Source organism: Dermochelys coriacea, chromosome 1 (genome assembly GCF_009764565.3).
Source record: "Dermochelys coriacea isolate rDerCor1 chromosome 1, rDerCor1.pri.v4, whole genome shotgun sequence".
NCBI classification, from domain to species: domain Eukaryota; kingdom Metazoa; phylum Chordata; order Testudines; family Dermochelyidae; genus Dermochelys; species Dermochelys coriacea.
This window is the reverse complement of record NC_050068.2, coordinates 120,519,894-120,539,564: the sequence shown is the minus strand read 5'-3', so window position 1 is coordinate 120,539,564 and position 19,671 is coordinate 120,519,894. Positions and strand designations below refer to the sequence as shown.

At 43.9% G+C, this 19,671-nt stretch overlaps 1 protein-coding gene across 2 annotated transcripts in view; it reads right to left on the bottom strand.

Annotated features, from left to right (window-relative positions):
- Nucleotides 1–6,700: 6,700 nt before the first annotated feature.
- The window catches only part of CNGA3 (cyclic nucleotide gated channel subunit alpha 3), a 31,687-nt gene continuing 18,716 nt past the window's right edge, over nt 6,701–19,671 (bottom strand). For both annotated transcript variants that reach the window (XM_038414684.2, XM_038414678.2), the window contains 3 exons: nt 19,173–19,280; nt 15,568–15,674; nt 6,701–10,144 (listed from right to left, as the gene is read on the bottom strand). In XM_038414684.2, coding sequence (XP_038270612.1) covers nt 8,733–10,144; nt 15,568–15,674; nt 19,173–19,280 — 1,627 coding nt within the window. In that variant the 3' untranslated portion in view covers nt 6,701–8,732. The remainder of the gene's footprint in view (nt 10,145–15,567; nt 15,675–19,172; nt 19,281–19,671) is intronic.

The window sequence follows — 19,671 nt, the reverse complement described above, 5'->3', positions numbered from 1 at the left end:
TCAGATCCTACCGCTGTGAAATTGACCAGAATGGACCTTGAATTAGGTAGGGCTCTACCCATAAACATCCATCTGTCCACACACTGCTCCCTACTCTCTTGTTATTCCCTCTTATTAGATCTAATTTATTTCATAAGCCTGTCTAGGGTGCACTCAGGTCTATCTCCGTCGGGTGCAGACAGAAATTGTGATACTGGCAGTGTGACACATAGCAATGTGAAATAACATTTCCTCCTGACACACGAGGCCAGCTCGGGAAGCGCTTTGGGTAACACCCAAAGGATGGAAAGAGACTGTTTTGTTGATAGGTAGCAGCACCAACAGCTGGCAGGGGAGGGGCAGTGCTCGCACCACTGTACTCAGGGAGGCGTGTTTCACATGCGAGCCTGGCACGGCGCTGCCTGATGTCACTGAGGGAAACATAAAAACACAGCAACAGGCCTCCAGGGATGGCTCATGCAGCACGGCCACAAAGAGCGAGGGTTTGTAGTTAAGGCTATAAGCGTTGGGGATGAACAGCAGTATCACTCCAGGGCCTCTTTGCTTAATCACAGTTGTCATTCTTGTGGCTGGCTTAAAAGCAAGCGCTAGTGCCTGCGTTAGAGGCAGAAATTCAACTCCTTGCATGACTGGCCCCTCTGTAGTAAAAAAGTATTTGCTTATTTTAATAGCTTGGTCATGTAGAAACAAACTGAGGCCTTAACACAGCAGCACAGGCTTGAAGCCATGACAAAATGGTTTAGATGCAAGCGGGAAACCAAATACCTCTTAGTTGTGTGGCAGCACAGATGGACACAACGGCCTCAGAACAAGGTTGATTTAAAGCAACCTGCTTCCTCCCTAATCTGGGCATAAACCTGGGACTAAGGGCTTTACCATCTAAAATGGCCCACAGGCTCTCTGCCTTTTGATGATTGCTGCTGTCAGTGATGTTTGAGGGTGAGGGGCAGGGCCGGCAGGGGAGGGGGGCAGAGCGAGATCACACAGACTGTTGTCAAAAAAGGGGGGAGGGGAGATTCAACCTGGGATTAAGTCAATGTTGTGTGGCCATCCCATGCTTCTTTGAGTTACAAACCTGCCCCCCCGCCCCCACAACACATATCCATTTATAGCTCACTACCATTGTTTTGCATTTGGTAATGCATTGCTTTGGCTCATCAGGCACAAAGACATTGCTCCATGGTTGTCCCCGTCCAGTGCGCTAGATCATTAACAGAAATAGACCAGTCCACAGCCTGCCCTCTGTTTAGGTTGTCAACTTTCTACTTGCACAAAACCGAACACTCTTGCCCTGCCCACGCCCCCCCCCAAGGCCCTGCTCCCCGCTCACTCCATTCCCCCCCACACCTGTTGCTCACTCTCTCTCCACCCTCACTCTCTCATTTTCAACAAGCTGGTTCGGGGGGGGAGCGGGATTCTGGCTGCGGGGTGCAGAGTCTAGAGTGGGGCTGGGGATGAGGGGTTTGGATGTAAAGAGTGCTTTGGGGTGGGACTGAGGGGTTTAGCGAGTGGGAGAGGGATCAGGGCTGGAGCAGAGGGTTGGGGCACGGCAGGGTTCAAGGGTGCAGGCTCTGGGCGGTGCTTACCTCAAGCAGCTCCCTGAAGCAGCACCATATCCCCCCTCTGGCTCCTATGTAGAGGTGCAGCCAGGTGGTTCTGAGTGCTGTCCTGGCCACAGGCGCTGCCCCCGCAGCTCCCATTGGCCATGGTTCCCAACCAATAGGCGCTGGGGAGCTAGCACTTGGGGGTGGGGGCAGCATGCAGAATCCCCTGGCTGCCCCTTCACGTAGCATTGTAGGGAGGACATGGCACTGCTTCCAGGAGCCATGGCAGGCAGGGAGCCTACCTTAGCCCCACTATGCTGCTGACTGGACTTTTAATGACTGGAGCCACCAGGGTCTCTTTTTGACCAGGCATTCCAGTTGAAAACCAGATGCTTGGCAACCCTACCTCTGTTATACCAGTGCGATACCAGTCCGAGCCAGGACTCCTGTTAGGGTGGCTGCCTAGATTACCTAATTTTTAGGAGTGGAGCCTACATTTGCTGATTTTCCTCCCCCCCACCCCGCAATTTCTCCTTCCCCCCCATTTTTATTTCTTTTCTTCCTGTGTGGAAGATAAATCATCCAGAATGTCAACATTTTGTACACCATGTGGATGATGGGCAGAGCTGACCTTGGGGCTGTCATTGTGGAAGGGTTTCATGACTGTTCTTGAGTGCTATCAGCCGTTTTTGTTGTTTTGATCTATAGACGATTACAGAGTTGGTTGAATTTGATGAGTTTACTAATCAGGTATGGGGGGGCCCTATGGGTCCCCCATTTCCCCCTTCTGATTTTTCCACCAAAATCAATAGGGTTCTGCCCACTGATGGCTAGAACATTTCTTGGAATATTGGAATTGATCAGGATGATGCTGTATGATGGAAATATGACCCTTTATAGCATTAATATTGCCACTGTTAGATAATTGTAACAAAACATATCAGGTAAGGTGTCAATGGAAAAGTGATGAATCACTAAAGATGATTATCCATGTATCACCACTGTACCTGAAGTTATGAATAGTGGCTATATATTTATATCCCAAAAGTGTTTGTTCCTAGGGTATCACCTACCAGTAGAATCCACATTGAAGTCAGACAGCTTTGTGTTGATGGCCCCCCAAAGACAATTATCTCTCACAGTGGGCCATAGAAGAACTGTCCCGCCCCTCATGTCATCCTGTGGACACTTTAGCTTCCAAGTGGCCAATGGCTGCCCGTGAGCCACCAAGCGATGTAAGGGCATGTGGCCTGCTAATATTACACACTCATGTGACCCTGGATTCCATCTTGTGCCTGTACCTTTCCATGAACTGTACTGGGGGTTTGTTTGGGACAGTAAAATTCCATCCACATGAAGATATAAAAGACCCCTGAATCATCTCCCTGGTGCCTCTTTCCTGCTCTGATTCTCTAGACTATGGACTTACAACTCTAAGGAGCATTCCAATCTCTGGACTGAAGACCTTCCAATCTTTTGGAAGTTCCCAGTGACTTTACAAGCCAGCAGACTGTAACATCACAAGAACTTTGCAATGATTGTATATATATGATCTATTAACCATTTTTAACTCTCTTCTTTTTTCTTATAAATAAACCTTTAGCTTTAGTTACTAAAGGATTGGCAGCAGTGTGATTATTGGGTAAGATCTGAGTTGATCTGGCTCTGTGACTGATCTCTTGAAATCAGAAGAGCCCTTTGTTTGATGACACTGGTTTTCAGTAACCATTCATCATAAAGTCTAGTGCCTGGGGTGAAATAAAGGCTGGGATACCTTAGGAGACTGCATTTTTGACTTCTTGATAACTAGCATGGTGAGACCGAAGTTTACATTTGTTATTGGCTTGTTACTGCCTTGCACCTAGTGTAATCATTTACACTTGGACAAAGTGGGCATAAAGCACTGTCAATTCAGAGGTGTAGCATGATGCATCCACTTTGTCCAAGTGTAAATGACTACACTGTGTAGTCATTTACACAGTGTGCCAGACGCTGAAGAATCTGACCTTCTCTGCCTAGTTTGGTCTGGGCAATCTCCATCCCAGTTCAGGATCAGCTACAGCAATTGTACTGTTGCCACAGCTCTGCTGGGAACTTTGACACCCCACATGGGCATGAGAAGCTCAGCTCACTAATCCACAAGGGTTATGAAGTTGCTTCTAATTTGCAAAAGGATGTAGAGTTATAAAATGTGTTTCTTCACTTAGAACCAGAAATAAAGCAAGCCTCTTACTGCAGTAGAACCTCAGAGTTATGTTTGGCCAGCTTCATTAAAGTGACACTAAACGAGTTCATAAGAGGCAATGTGTGTGATGTTTCTCCTACAGCCCCATAACATTTATCAGGCGAAAGAAAGGAAAGAGTTACAGCTTCTTATTATGATTTCAGAGGCCACATTTGTTCCAACATGAACCAAAATGGATTTTAGCACCCCAATGTATTAAAGAATCAAACTTCTATGGGCCACAGCTGTGCATGTGAGAGAGAGAAAGCATTAATGGAAAAATAACAACACAGAGATAGACATGGTTGAAGCTGAAAGCACTTTCATGCCACAGCTATTAAAATAAGTGAAGAATAATACAAGCTAAATGTAATGTCTCAACTGAAAAGCTGAGGAAAAGGAAGCTCTGAACTATTACGAGCATCAGACAGTACATTTCTGTTTCTGCGGCTGCAGTGGCAATGCTCAAGGTGCCCTGCTGACCTGTCAAGGAATCTCTTTTGTCTGGCAGAAGGGAAAGTTTTCTGAATAATGATTATTACGCTTTTCCTAGGGCAAGTCTACACTACAGCACTACATCGGTGCTGTAATTACTCCACCTCAGCGAGAAGCGTAAGCTATGTTGACGGGAGAACATCTCACACCCTGAACGATGCAAGTTAGATCAACTTAAGCAATAGTGTAGACCTCCCCTAGTCTCCCCTGAATCAACTTGTGGAGAATGACAGCACAGATAGGCATCTCACTGAGCACAGAACCTATTTTGTCAGCTGCTTTTATTTGAAATTCAATAGATCTGAGACATAATGGCAAAACCATAATGGATTGTCTAATCAGTGGGATTTAGCGCTGAGAGAAAGCTGGGGAGTAAATAAACTGCATGTTAATAAAATTGTAGATAACACTAAAGATGAAATCCTGAGCTCAGTAAAGACCTTTTGCCATTAACTTCAGTGGAGACAAGTTTTCACATTATATTTGGAGGGCCTTCAAATGGCAATGAGAACAGAGAAATAATACAGGAAAACGAGAGATATTCAGGACATGAGCAGAAAATACAAAAACGAGACTAAAGGGAGAAAAGCAAACTAATGCATTTGGGGGGAATAATCCAAACCACAACCAATGGGAGAGAGAGAGAAATCTGAGAAGTAGTAAAGCTAAAAGAGGCTCAAGGGGAGGAACACAGTGTAGGGCACTAGCCATGAGTTTGCAATGCGATTTGTAGGGCCCTACTAAATTCATGGCTCATTTTGGTCAATTTCACAGCCACAGGATTTTTAAAATAGTCAAGTTAACAGTTTCAGATGTTTACATCTGAAATTTCACAGTGTTGTAACCATAGGGGTTCCGACCCAAAAAAGGGTTATGGGGGGGGGGGGGTCACGGGATTGCCACCCTTACCTCTGTGCTGCTGCTGGCAGCGGAGCTCCCTTCAGAGCTAGGCAGCTGGAGAGCGGTGGATCCTAGCTGGGGGCCCAGCTCTACAGCCAGTGCTGGTGCCAGCAGCAGAACAAAAGTGAGGGTCGCAGGGTCTCGGGGGCCATCACCTTGGAGGGGGAAGGATTAGCCTTACAGGTGGGCAACCACCCAGTGCCCCATGGTCAGGGGGACACCGTGGTCCTCCCACCCAGCCAGCCCAAGGCCCCGTTAGCCCCCAAGTGCTGGGCCCAGAGCTGGGCAGGGGCAGGGCAGTGAGTGCCCCAGCGGGGGCTCCTACCATGGACTGGGCTCCAGCTGCTAGTTCGGGCTGGGGAAGGATGGGACTTCCTCTTCCTCTGCAGGGACTGTTCCCAGAGCCGGGTTAGACCCACCTCTGGGAACCTCCCTTGGCAGAGCTGGATTAAGATTTCCTGGGGCCTTGGGCTAGAGAAAGTCAGGGCCCCTCTCCACCCCTTCTGCCTGCGACACCACCTTCGTTTTGCCCCTTCCACCTGCGGTCCCATCCACAGCCCCACCCCTTTCTGCCCCTTCCCTGGGGTGCCCCTGTTCCACCCAGGGTCCCCCCCCATTCTGCCCTCCCCACTGCAGCCCTGCAACCTGTTTGCTCCTTTCTGCTCCCTGCCCCGCTATGGCCCCAAGACCGGAGAAGCTGTCTGCATCATGGCCTGGGGCCGCAGCAGGGAGTGAGAGCGCCTCCAGTCCCAGGGCCGCAGAGGGGGTTCTGGTGCTAGGGCTTTCCCTGCCACTCCTGTGCTTCTGCGGGGGACCAGGGTGAGGCTGCTGGGGCTTCACCCCACCCACCCAGCCACATGGTGCTTCAGCTGGAGAGTGGGATCAGGCATGGGGGCTTCCCCTGCCACCCTGCAGCTTCTGCCAGGGATGGGTTTGGGGGCCACTGGACTAAGTTCCCTCTAAGCTGTGCGGCCAGGATTAAGCGCTGTGCAGGCACTTAAGACTGCAGTGGGGAGAGATGGCTCCTGCCACAGCACCCCTCCCCCAGCCCTGACACAGACCCAGCCCAGCCCCAGACCTGCCGCAGGCGGGGAAAAGGAGCCCCTCCCTTGGCCTGGCCTGGACCTGCCACAGCCGGGGGAGAAGTGCCCCTCCCCTAACCCAGCCCAGCCCTGCCAGGGATGTTGGAGAGGTGCCTCTCCTCTCCAGCCCAGGGGCTGCTGTAGGGAGAGTGAGGTTGGCAGGGGGGAGTCCTCTCTCCCCACCATAGCCCTGGAGAGACCCACAGCACCCCAAACCACTCATCCCCAGCCCCACCCCTGAGCCCACACCCTCAGCTGGAGTCTTCATTCTCCTGCACCCCAACCTTCTGCCCGAGCTCTGAGCCCCTCCCACACTTCGAAGCCCTTGGCCCCCACCCCCCCCACATGAATTTTGTTATGTGCATCGATATGGAGGTGATGTGTGACACATTACCTCCATATCGGTGCACATAACAAAATTCATTCCACACATGGGTGGGAAAAATTAGAGGGAACACTGTCATTGGGGGTCGGGGGGCTTCCCCCATCCTGCAGATTCTGCTGGGGATGGGGTTGGGAACTGCTGGGGTGGAGGGGGCCTGCCCTGTCCCACGGCTTCTGACGGGGTCGAGGGTCGCTGTGGGGGCCTTCCACTGCCCCATCTGCCCCCCTGGTGCTGCTGCCACAGAGCGGGGTTGGGGCATGAGGGCTTCCCCCGCTCGGCATCCAGGGCTCCGGGCTTCCAAATCCTGGCCCCAGATTTTTTTCTGGGGTCCCTGGGCATGGGCCCCATAGGCTCAATGGCTAATGCACCACTGTCCCCTGGCTGCAGGAAGCTCCATGTCTGCGCTGCCTTCAGAGCTGGGCTTCCAGCCAGGAGCCACAGAGCTTCCTGCAGCCAGGGAATGTTCCTGGAGGTGAGTCTGATCTGGCCCCGGGAGTGGCTGCTGCAGGGGAAGAGGCAGTCCCATCCCTCCCCAGCCCCACAGGCACTAGCAGCTGGAGGTCAGACATAGTAGGAGCGCCCTAGCCCTACAGTAACCAAATTTCATGGTCCATGAGGCATTTTTTCATGGCCATGAATTTGGTAGGGCCCTAGTGATGTGGCAGTAAAAATCCTCAATATAATTTTGCCTGCTAATGTGATTGCACCTGGGATGCTCCATTCAATTCAGGACAGAAATTTTCCAGAACAATAAGTGACAACCGGGAGCAAGTTCAGAGAAGAGCAACCAGAATGGTTAGGGGCCTAAAGGGGCTGTCTTGAGGAAAAATAAGAGTAAATTTTGTCTAGCTTAGCTCAGTACTGATGAAGTGGTGCCATGGTAACAGATATCCGAAAGCTGTAAATTCCAAGAAGGGAGAGGAATTCTTTAGGCTGGCTCGGGGGGGAGGAGGAGAAGGGGGGTGTTATAACAGGAGTAATAAAATAAAATGAAGAGAAGGAAAACTTAGGCTTAATATCAGGAAAGGCCTCCTAATAGGAGCCAGGATCTTCCTCCCGTGCAGAAATACTTGCAGATGGAGATCTGGGTGGAGGATCAGAGCAGAAAAATCTGCTTCCTCCTCACAAAATTTTCCTCAAATGATTCAATAGGGGTTGGCCCCAGGCATTATAGGTAGCAGTTCTGCCCTAAAAGCCAGATGAAATCCCAGGGGCTGGAGAACAGGCCCTCTATATAAAAGCAGAAGGCTTTGCGGGGGAGCGTGCTATGTCTCTTCTCAGCTTTAATGGAGCAATGGTGCCAGGACTGACAACCCCTTAGGGGTTTCCTTCATGCAAGGATTATCCCAGCATGGAAGGGGTTAGGAATGAGTTAATGCAGTACAGTTAATATAACAGTTGCGGAGTGGAGAAACCATAGTAGAACTGCACTGAGAGCAAATTAAGCACCACTGATTGCTCTATAAGGACTTTCCAACGACCACAGCACAGTAGAAAGGAATCATTTCGAGATCTGTGGCATTCAGGTACCTAGGTATTTTGTATCATGTAAACGGATTACCTAGCTAAAACAGGCCTTTCTTATAGGTTCCTTAACATTGCTGTGAAAGAATATAGATTTTGGGTAGTCTGGATATACTACATGTATTTAGTAGGTTACTAGGCTACCAAGGTAGAGGGTGTGGACATAGCATAGTTAATTATTAATACAGATCTGTCTCCTCTTTCTGGAAGAGTCCATTACTTTACACATGATTCCTTCGACAAGAGCATGGAAAGAGATAAACAACAATTAAATGTGTCAAGATCTATACATTCCACATTAAAGATAATCTGTGCATGACTCGTAAGTAACATGTCATCAGTACAAAAAAAGACAAACAACAATCCAAAGTCTCTTCCTAAAAACAAGATAAAAAGTAACAATTTCCTATTTACAAGAAAATATTCCTTTAATTAAAAACTCTAAAAGCCATTCTCTTGGAGTCCATATAAAAATAATCATATGTGAGTGTTTTCACATATACAATATGTTTTTATATATATTTATGGCTTTAAATGCTGAAATATTCTAGATTAAATGAGAAAATATAAATGAGCTATTAATTCTTTTTCTCCACTTCCTCAGTTTTTATACACTCTTCCCCTCCATCAGATAAGGAATCACTTCCATATTTCTTCACTTTGTTTTCCACTCTGGTGAGTCTCTGCTTTACTCTCAGTTGGGTTGAGTTGTATTCCGCCATGAGCCTAGCAAACCTAGTCTGTAGATTGTCCAGAGCGCTTTCAAGTCTTTCCACTTTTTCTTCCAAGTCTTTAGGGTCAGGTCCTGCTTTTGCCGCCTCCTCATCTATTAAATTGTCCTTCATCAGAATTTGCCTCCCTTTCTCTTCCAATGCCTTTTTGGCATCAGGATATTCAGTGAGGGCTTCCATCAAATCATCTTTGGACAAACAGAATAGATCGGAATAACCAATGCTCCTGATGTTGGCTGTCCTCCTGTTACCAGATTTGCTACCTTTGATGTTTAAGATGCTGATTTCACCAAAGTAGCTGCCATCACTTAGGACAACAAACTGTGTTATGCCATCATCTGCCACCACAGCCAACTTCCCCTCCTTAATGATGTACATTTCTCTCCCAATATCCCCTTTTTTGCATATGTAATCTCCAGGACTAAAGACTGTAGGTCTCAGCTTCAGCACCAGCTCAATAAGAAGCCCAGCTTCACAATCCTGGAAGATACGCACTTTCTTTAGCGTGTCCAGATGGACGTTGATAGCAATTTCAGCCTTAAGTTTGTCAGGCAGGCTTTTAAGAACTTCCTTCTCATCTACTGTTTTCTTGTTGGTCCAGAGGTAATCAAACCATTTAATGACCCTGGTCTCCAAATCCTTTGTCACCTTTCGGAAATGCATATACTGTTTTATGGAATCAATTTTGGCCTGGAACTCTGCCCTGGAGGCATTCATGTTGGAAATCATAGATCCTACATTACCAACAATGGTAGCAAAGATCAGCACACCCACCAAGAAGTCAATGACCACAAAGAGATACTCTTCATCTTTCACTGGAGGCGGAGTTTCTCCGATTGTCGTCAGTGTCAGTGTTGACCAATACAAAGAGTAAATATACTTTCTGGACAGACGTCCATATTCTGGATGGGTCACATTGGGATAGACCCAGGAGTCAGTTCCAAACCCAATAAGCTTTGAAATTGCAAAATATATACATGCATTCCAGTGGATGATGATAAGAATGTACAAGACAAGATTTCCAATCCGAAACATATTTGGATAGTTTGTCCTAGTTTCTGTGCGGTCAAAAAACTCAAATAGCCTGGCAAACCTCAGCAAGCGGTTAAACCGTAGTTCAGGGTAATTAAACCCAAGTTTTAAATATGCCAGGTCTGTTGGTAACAGAGAGAGCATATCCAATCTGAATTGTGCAGTTGTAGTATAATGTTGTCTTAATTTCTTTTCATCTTGGACTAGTAAACCTTGTTCAAGAAAGCCTTAAAAGAATTAAAAAAACAACAGTTTTTTGTTAGAATACATTACAAGCTGGGCCACAAACCTATAATTAGTCAGAAACAGCCAGCAGCATATCATAGAATCATAGAATATCAGGGTTGGAAGGGACCCCAGAAGGTCATCTAGTCCAACCCCCTGCTCAAAGCAGGACCAAGTCCCAGTTAAATCATCCATATGTCTGAAGGATTCTTATTTGCTTGCAAATACTGAAGACATTATTACATTTGAAACTTATCATAATACATATGGACATTAATGTACTTTCCATAGGTTTCTGGTATATTTCATAACAAGATATTGTATAAGCTTTATATTTAGTAGTAGAATTACAATAGCACATAGAGTCCTCAACCATGACTGGGGCTCCATTGTGATAAGCATTCGATATACACTAAGAGACAGTACACGCCCCAAAGAGCTTACTGTATAAAGGCCCCAAACTCACAAAGACAATCCTTTGGACCACTGAAACATGGAGCCCTAATGAAGTCAGTATAGCTCCATGTGGGTGTTGGTTCTATCTGTGCAGATCTCATTGCAGGATCAGGGTCCAAATAGATAAGCCACACCACGAATGGGAGCATTATTACCCCCCTATGTTAACAGAGATTAAGGGCCAGATTCTGATACTCTTCCTCATGTCGAGTAGAACTTTATTCCATGCTTAGTCCCACTGAAGTCTATGGATTAAGATGCTCTTCAGTGTAAGAATAGCAAAATCAGTCTCTAAAGGTATATCTACACTACAATTAGACACCCATGGCTGGCCTATGCCAGCTGACTCGGACTTGCAGGGCTCATGCTAGGGGGCTGGTTAATTGCAATGTACACATTAGGGCTTGGACTGGGCTGGAGCCCAAGTTCTGGGACCCGCAGGACCCGACATCCCATGATCCAGCCTGACCCTGAACATCTACACTGCAAATAAACAGCCCCATGAACCTGAGTCAGCTGGCTTAGGCCAGCCATAGGTTTTTAATAGCAGTGTGGACAAACCCTAAGTGACCTGCTCCAGGTCACACAGGAAGTCTCCGGCAGAACTGGGAACTGCACTCTAGAAAGTTGCAATCTAGTGCTCGCCTTAACCACAAGACCGATACTCCTCTCCTGATTTAAGTGAATAACTTGGGCTTAGTGATGCCTACAGATACGTGACACAATATGAAAAAATAACCTATATTTTAAATATATTTATAGTACTTAAATATACAATATGAAATAGCTGATCAAATTCTGCTCCTTGGATACACAAAGGCTTCCCTTATTGACTTCAGCAAGAGCTTCCCACTTGTTTTCAATACTAAATGTACAAAGTTACATCAATATTAAGGTGTGGCTGCACAGTTAAAGATCACAAAAAGCCAGACAACCATTATGTTCCAACTGAAACATTACTTCAGACATGTTGTGCATCTAGTTTGTTTTATGGTATACAACATAAACAATAAGATATTAAGCTAAACATTTAAGCAGGAAAATAAGGAACTAGACACTACTATGTATGTGTAACATGGCTAAGTTCACATTCCTCTGGTAACCTCAACTTTGTATTTTCTGACTTCTGATTTTAACTGCTCTAACTGAATGTGGCCTGAATGTAGTTTTTGCATTTAATTTTCACTGTTTTGTTTGAAGAAAAGAGAAAGACATTGACCCTGCTTTAATCAACCCCAGTTAGTTTTTGAAGCTCACGATAATTGAGGTGAAGAGGCATGGTCGGGGGTTAACCCTGTTATTGTTGGGCAGTTTTCTGCATGGCTGGGTTACAGAGCAGCAGCATGTCTCCTTTATGTTGTGATGGCTGTATCTTTGCAATAAAAAAGGATGGAAACTGATCCTGCAAACACATGCTTAACTTTATTCATGTGACTAATTCCACTGACTTCAGTGGGACTACTCACATGTATAATTGTCTGTAGGATCAGGACTTTAAGGTTTTCAAATGAAATCTTAGAATAAGCAGCAAATAGTAGAATGCAACAAATATTTAGGGAGACCCTAACCCTATAACAGGATAGATTTTTTTTTAACTATCCGTGATTTTCTTCTTGTACCAAAGATTAAGCTGGGGTGGAGTTTTTCCTTTTGGGGAGATGACTTTTTTTTTGTTTGTGTTTCAGTGAGACATTTACAATCTCTCAAAAAATTTTGAGTGAAAAAAAGAGCCAGTCATGGAAACTACTGGGTTGACATTTGGTCCATTAAAGTATATGTGAGATAGTCTTGATGTTGGTAATTTGAGTGACATCATTTGAAGATGGCTTTATATAACTTTTTAAATGAAATCTTAATTAAAATTAATTAATTAATGCTCTAATCAGTCAGGGAAGAAGGTTTATTTATTTCCTACAGTCCTGATAGAGCACTGGTCTGGGACTCAGGAGACCTGTCACTGGCCTGCTAGGTGACCTCAGTTAGGTCACTTTGCCTTTCATTGTCTCAGTTTCCCATCTGTAAAATGGAGATAAATGATACTGACCTTTGTAAGGTTCTGTGAAATCTACTGATGAAAAGCATTATATAAGAGCTAAGTATTATTATTACTCTCTGAACAACCAGTGCCAACTAGACTATTACAATGATTCACTGAGCATTTTCTACCAAAAACAAACACTTACTCATAGATTCACACAGTCTAAGGCCAGAAGGGACCACTATGATCATTTAGTCTGAACTCCTGTCTAACACAGGCCATAGAACTTCCTCACAATAATTCCTATAGCAGATCTTTTAGAAAAATATCGAACCCTCATTTAAGAATAGACAGTGATGAAGAATCCACCACAACCCTTGGTAAATTGTTCCAGTGATTAATTACTCTTACGGTTAAAAATTTACACCTTATCTCCAATATCCAGCCATTGGATTGTGTTATACCTCTCTCTGCTCAATTGAACAGTCCATTATTAAATATTTGTTCCCCATGTAGATATTTATTGTGCGTAAATGTGCATAAATGTAGTACGTAAATGTGATTCAGTTATGGGTTTAAACATAATTATATCCTCCTTCCTCCAAATACCCAACCAGCCAACGATAAGTCAGGCCCAGATCATCAAAGGTATGTAGCTGCCTAACTCCCAAACAATAGGAGTTAGGTGCCTAAATACCTTTGGTGATCTGGGCCTCAGTGTTTAGATACAGTCAGTGGCCATGCTATAAGGTGTCCTAAGGTAATTATCTTACTTTATTGATTTTCTTCATGCAAAACCTGTATTTTGCAGATACTAATAAATATTTGACAAAACTGAACCCTTGTAATATTCCCCTTTATTGGCTTCTTGCTCTTGGTTCATCTTTTGATCAGACCATTTATATATACAAATACTGATTTTTCTTTATACCAAAGATTACAGCAACATTGAAATTTTTAAGAAATATGAGAAAATGTAACCAACTTTAAAATCAGTGCAGTTGTGTATTGGGGAACGGGAGAACCTGAAAAGCCAGCTCTGCTTTTACAATAATAGGATTCCTGAGCAGTACATCTGCAGGGCTATTTGTCACTTCTGAAAGACCTAGATTGCAACAGTGTTCCAAGGGGAATGACATACAATCATAATCTAAGAAACACAGTTGAGTTGAGTAGTGGTTACTGAAGATGCAAGGAGAATACACATCCAGATGATTCTCTACTAGCCACTGCAGGGGGGAAATTCTATTGATAGTACAGCAACACCTTTTCTGTATAGCAGCTTTTGGAAGTTTTTAGAAATGTACAAGTCATTTCTTCACAGCAAAGAGGATCATGTGTGAGGATCAGGATCTCCTCTTCTACTATGTTGCACAATTGGCTACATGCATTATGAATTATCAGATACCAGGTGCAGTGGGAGACAGGAGTACATGGGCCAGTGATCTGATCAGATATGACAGTCTTATACACCTAATAAAAATATTGCTTGTGTCCCCTTGCAGTAAATTAGTGGTGAACACAGCAGCATTTTTGCAGCCCTTTTCATACAAGGGTAATTCCTGTCTGTTAGGAATCTGCCACTACAGTGATCTGTAAAGCAGCAGCTGAAGTATTTGAGCTAAAAGGTTGTTATTGTTAGTACCATTTATATTTCAAACACAGGGCTTGGGTTGAGCGATGGGGAGTCTGTCTATCCATTATAAATCACCACAAAGTAACGTATTAACTCTGATTAGTTCAGGTTCAATCTGCCGGAAGTCAAAGTTATTTTAAATATTATTTATTAGTTATATAGTACAGTCAAAGAACTGTACAGATGTTGACTGACTAATACTCCCAACACCCATCTGGGGTAAGTGCTTAAGCATTATTTCCCTTATCTCACAGACTGCTGAAATAAGGCAGAGAAATGAATGGCTTCCAGTCTCATGTTGTCTCCTCCAGACCACTCTGTTGTCCTCTCCTTGTCAGCTGTACTTTGAATTGACCATTCCAGTGCTCTCTAAAGTATGTTCCTCCTTCCATGGCCCTGCGCTCCTAGAATGGCCTTTTTGAATGACAGCACTTAAAAGAACACTTCCACATTCCACCACTTCACAGAAACCACTGCAGATGCCTGCACTGACTCACAGTAGCATTTCTGCAACCCCAACCCAGGACTGCTGAGTCAGCATTTTAGCTGTGGTTTGATAGCCTTACAATCCTAATCAAAATAGTCCCATGCAAAGTCTAGGACTGCATTTGTATCCCTTGTGCAGTACCAATGAACTCCCATCTTCTCCTCAATTGATATCTATCTGAGACACACTGATCTGTTAAACAAGTTACTTGCTAAATTTAAATGATAAGGAGGCTAAGAGTTTACTTTCTGCTGTGACTTGTTTAAATGTCTCCCAAGGCAACAGCAGATTTTACCTCTCTCCTGCAACGGTGGTCACCATTTTACTGATGTCATTTGCTTGGTTGCACACAACATAGTATTAAAGGTCTGGTTCCAACCCACTGCAAGAGGGAAGTTCTGAGCAGAGGCTGTCACAGCACTTTTGCAGGCAAACTGGCTCCATCGCCTCATGGGATACTCTTTTTTACACAGAGAATAATTAGCCTGTAGAATTCATTGCCACAAACTATCACTAATGCCAAGATATCAGCAGGATTAAAAAACAGCACTCAACATTTATATAGATTAAAAAAAAATCCACTATTATAGTATATAGGGTTGTTTTGTTTTTGTTTTAAATTTGGAAGGGATATAAGACAGGGAATAAACCAATCTCTAATTGGAGGAGCGTTAGGAAAAACTTTCCCTAAACTCAGGTTATTCCATAATTTCCCACTTCAGAGTTTCCTGTGTTTTCTTCAGAAGCATCTAGTTTTGGATGCGGTTGGAGATAGGATACTGAACTATATGGGCCACCGACATACTGATCTAGTAGGGCATAACCCACGTTAGATCTGAAAACAATGTAAAACTCTAAGAGGACTCACCTGTCCTGAATCTGACGAGTATGTCCAGTATGTAGATGATATCTGAGCTATAGTCCAAGACCAGCCATAATATAATATGCTTAGTTTGTAGCTCATCAAAACAGGCTCTGCACAAACACAAAAACAGGGAAGATTTCATTCCTCTTGTACAAGCAGGCAGAGAGAGAGAGAGTACTATATGTATATTCTAAAAGCATTTTAGCAACGGTTGCTGGCACCGCACAGGCTGTGGGCATCGTGTCTGCACTGGAGTATTTGCTGTGAACTTAAATGTCATGATTTAACATAATGGGATATTTCTGAAACCAAAGGTCTTACATGGCAAGGACAAATTTCACATATATACGCATATCCCACACACGTTACTCTCCATCAGTCCTCTCAGCACAGATCCTCAAGATCCCACATCACAGCATCAGATCTGCAAGCAGAGGAGGACTGTACAGAATTCATTCAGATCCATCAAGTTAATTCTTGGATCAACTGGAAGAAGGTTTGCTCCTGAGTGACACAGGGCACACCATCTCACATGCTTCCCAGAGGCTAAGTGAGCTGATACATTGAGTCCAATTATCCATTTCACGTACTCCAGTTATATCTTCCTGCCATTAGAGGAAAAGCCATGTCAAAATTTCTCATACTAATTTTAAATGACTCATCTCTGCCTACTCCCACGTCTTGCTTGCCATCCCCCAGCCTATCTATTCCTGTATTGACTACCATAAGTTTCTCCATAAATGGTAACAGTGCCTAGAGAAATGCATTGGCTTAGGGTCACTTTGTACTGTAGCCACTAGATGGCACACAGATGCCATTGCAGGCACAGATTTGGGAATGCTTGCTGCAAGTCAAAGACTTTTTAGGCAGAGAAACAAAAATCATCAGGCCACAAATCTTATCTCATATATAAGATGTATGAATGAACTATACAAAGGGCTTCTATGCAAAGTTACCCAAGAAATTTTATTGGGAAATAGAATGATCCAATGGGGAATTAACCAAAATTGTACACTTCTAAATAGAACAGGAGTATTTGTGGCACCTTAGAGATTAACAAATTTATTTGAGCATAAGCTTTCATGAGCTACAGCTCACTTCATCGGATGCATTCGGTGGAAAATACAGTGTGGAGATTTATATACATAAAGAACATGAAACAATGGGTGTTACCATACACACTGTAACCAGAGTGATCACTTAAGGTGAGCTATTACCAGCAGGAGTGCGGGGGAGGAGAGAAGTGGTGATGGTAACCTTTTGTAGTGATAATCAAGGTGGGCCATTTCCAGAGTTGAAACCCCTCCACTCCCACACTGTTCCTCAGATGTTCTTGTCAACTGCTGGAAATGGCCCACCTTAATCATCACTACAAAAGTTCCCCCCCCCCGCCCACTCTCCTGCTGATAATAGCTCACCTCAAGTGATCACTCTCCTTACAGTAAAAAGAAAAGGAGTACTTGTGGCACCTTAGAGACTAACAAATTTATTAGAGCATAAGCTTTCGTGAGCTACAGCTCACTTCATCAGATGCGAGCTGTAGCTCACGAAAGCTTATGCTCTAATAAATTTGTTAGTCTCTAAGGTGCCACAAGTACTCCTTTTCTTTTTGCGAATACAGACTAACACGGCTGCTACTCTGAAACCTCTCCTTACAGTGTGTATGGTAACACCCATTGTTTCATGTTCTCTATGCATATAAATCTCCCCACTGTATTTTCTACTGAATGCGTCTGATGAAGTGAGCTGTAGCTCACGAAGCTTATGCTCAAATAAATTTGTTCGTCTCTAAGGTGCCACAAGTACTCCTGTTCTTTTTGCGAATACAGACTAACACGGCTGCTACTCTGAAACACTTCTAAATGCTACCTTTAATGAGAAAATGAAACTGGAATAAAGTCCAGTAACTACCAGCCAACCCCTCATCTGTAAAAGTAAAACTGCATCTTCTGCTATAACTGCCCCGGATGGCACCTAGCAAGTGGTCATCAAACTTCTGTCCCAAGAAGGAAGAGAAGACAACATTTCAGTGACAGGCACTCTGGGCTCCGATGAAAATGCATAAAGCATGAAATGCACATTCTCAGTTTTTGTTTCACAAAAACAGAGATTTAGAATTGAAAAAAAGAGAATGGAGGGGTCTTCTCAACCTATCATAGAAATGTAGGACTGGAAGGGTCTTTGAGAGGGCATGTCCAGCCCCCTGCCCTAAGACAGGACCAAGTAAACCTAGACCATCCCTGACAGATGCTAAGACCATTAATGGTTCAGTATTTTCCAAGTCATGCCTGTCCCCAGCCTGGTCTCTTATGAAGGAATTAAATTCCACATTAAGCAATCTAATATAGTATCAGGATTGTTAGACTTTTAAAGCTGCCTCAAAAAAGGAACACAAGGAGGGTGAGGTAATATCTTTTATGGGACCGACTTCTGTTGGTGAAAGAGACAAGAAGAAGAGCTTTTGTGTGGCTCAAAAGCTTATTTCTCTCACCAACAGAAGTTGATATCACCAAAAGATAATACTTTATTCACCTTGTCTCTTTAATATCCTGGGACCAACAAGGCTACAACTACACTGCATAATGAAGAAACAGCTTTTAATAAGAGTGCTATGTTTTTTGTACAAAAAGAAAGAGAAAGAAAGAAAATGCATGATGGTGTGATGTGGTAGAAAGGTTTTAACAGCATGAGTTTAGCAGTAAGTTCTGCAAGTAATTCCAAATGAATGCTGAGAAAATATTGATAGTGCCCCCATCCAGTGTGTGAAGGGGCACTTTTTTTTTTAAAACAGAAAAACTATTTTGAGAAAATACCTTAAATGTTATTGCTAATATTTTCAGCTCCCTCTGCCTGGAACAGGCTTCGTTAGGATCATGAGTCCATATATACAGACGTGGAGGGAGAAAAATACTCTTCAAAATCACCTAAAATAGCATTTTTAAAAAGAATATCAGGATTTTAAGGCCCAGGGAATTTGGGGCCTTTTAGGCTAAAGGCACAGCAAGAATTTCTATCTTTCTGGAATTTCCTCTCATCAACCGTATAAAGCTCCTTTGTATAGCCATGATTGGTGGCAAGATTCTCCTAGCATAATCTGGTCACTGATGCAGTGCTTACTTGTTCTGCACCTCGAGAGCGAGGGGTAGAACTTTTATCTGGCTTGTTGGGCTATTTGTGGGAAGTAGAAGGTAATGGCAGCTGTTTTAATCTGTTCAGGGGGGACAGATTAGTGAGCAGAGTGCAGGCAGTCCAAAGTACAGTACATGATATATGTACGGGACTCTTAATTTTATCCCATAGATATCATTTCCACATATGTGGTGTGCATATTTAGGTGTGTATGTATATTATATACACGTACTTTAGAAGAACAGAAACTGGAATAAAGGATTTGGAACAGATGTCTGACACATAATCCTAAACAATTAAAAAAAAGCACATATCCTCAAGAAAACTAATTAGTGAATGAGCAATGCAGCAGCAGTAATGGGGAAGCAAAAGTCTGGGCACTATATTAAAATAAAAGAATCAGGTGGACTTTTTTAGTTTCAGACAAACCAGGCACCCCTTCTGCAGCCTAAAATAACCATTAAATATAAAATCCATACCTGCACACTAGCATACACCAGTTATAGAATACTGGGATTGCGATTATGGTCAGCCACCTATAGTACAGGTTGCTTGAAGGATCAACCACAAAGATCTCCTTTTTCTTCCTGAAAAGTAAAACATGCAGAGGTACACTGGGGGAAATTATTTCCATAAGGAGGTCACGTTTCTGATCTCCAAGGCTGAACACCCATCTAGTAGATTATAATGGTTGCAGCTCAGTTAATGACAAAGGCATAGCACCAAAGGATGTGCCATCCTTGCCGACATCCCAGATATTACTCAGTACAGCAGCTGAAGCTTTTCTCATTTGAATCAGTCTATTCCTCCATGCCCAAATTCCATGGAAATCAAAAGGAACTAGAAAAATGTACACAGATGTCAAAATAACATATCTGAAACACTTGCAACCATTAAAAACCCCAATTCTGCACATTATTAGTATAGGCGCCCTTCTTTTAAAACTGAAAATAAACCTATTTACCTTTCCCATGAATT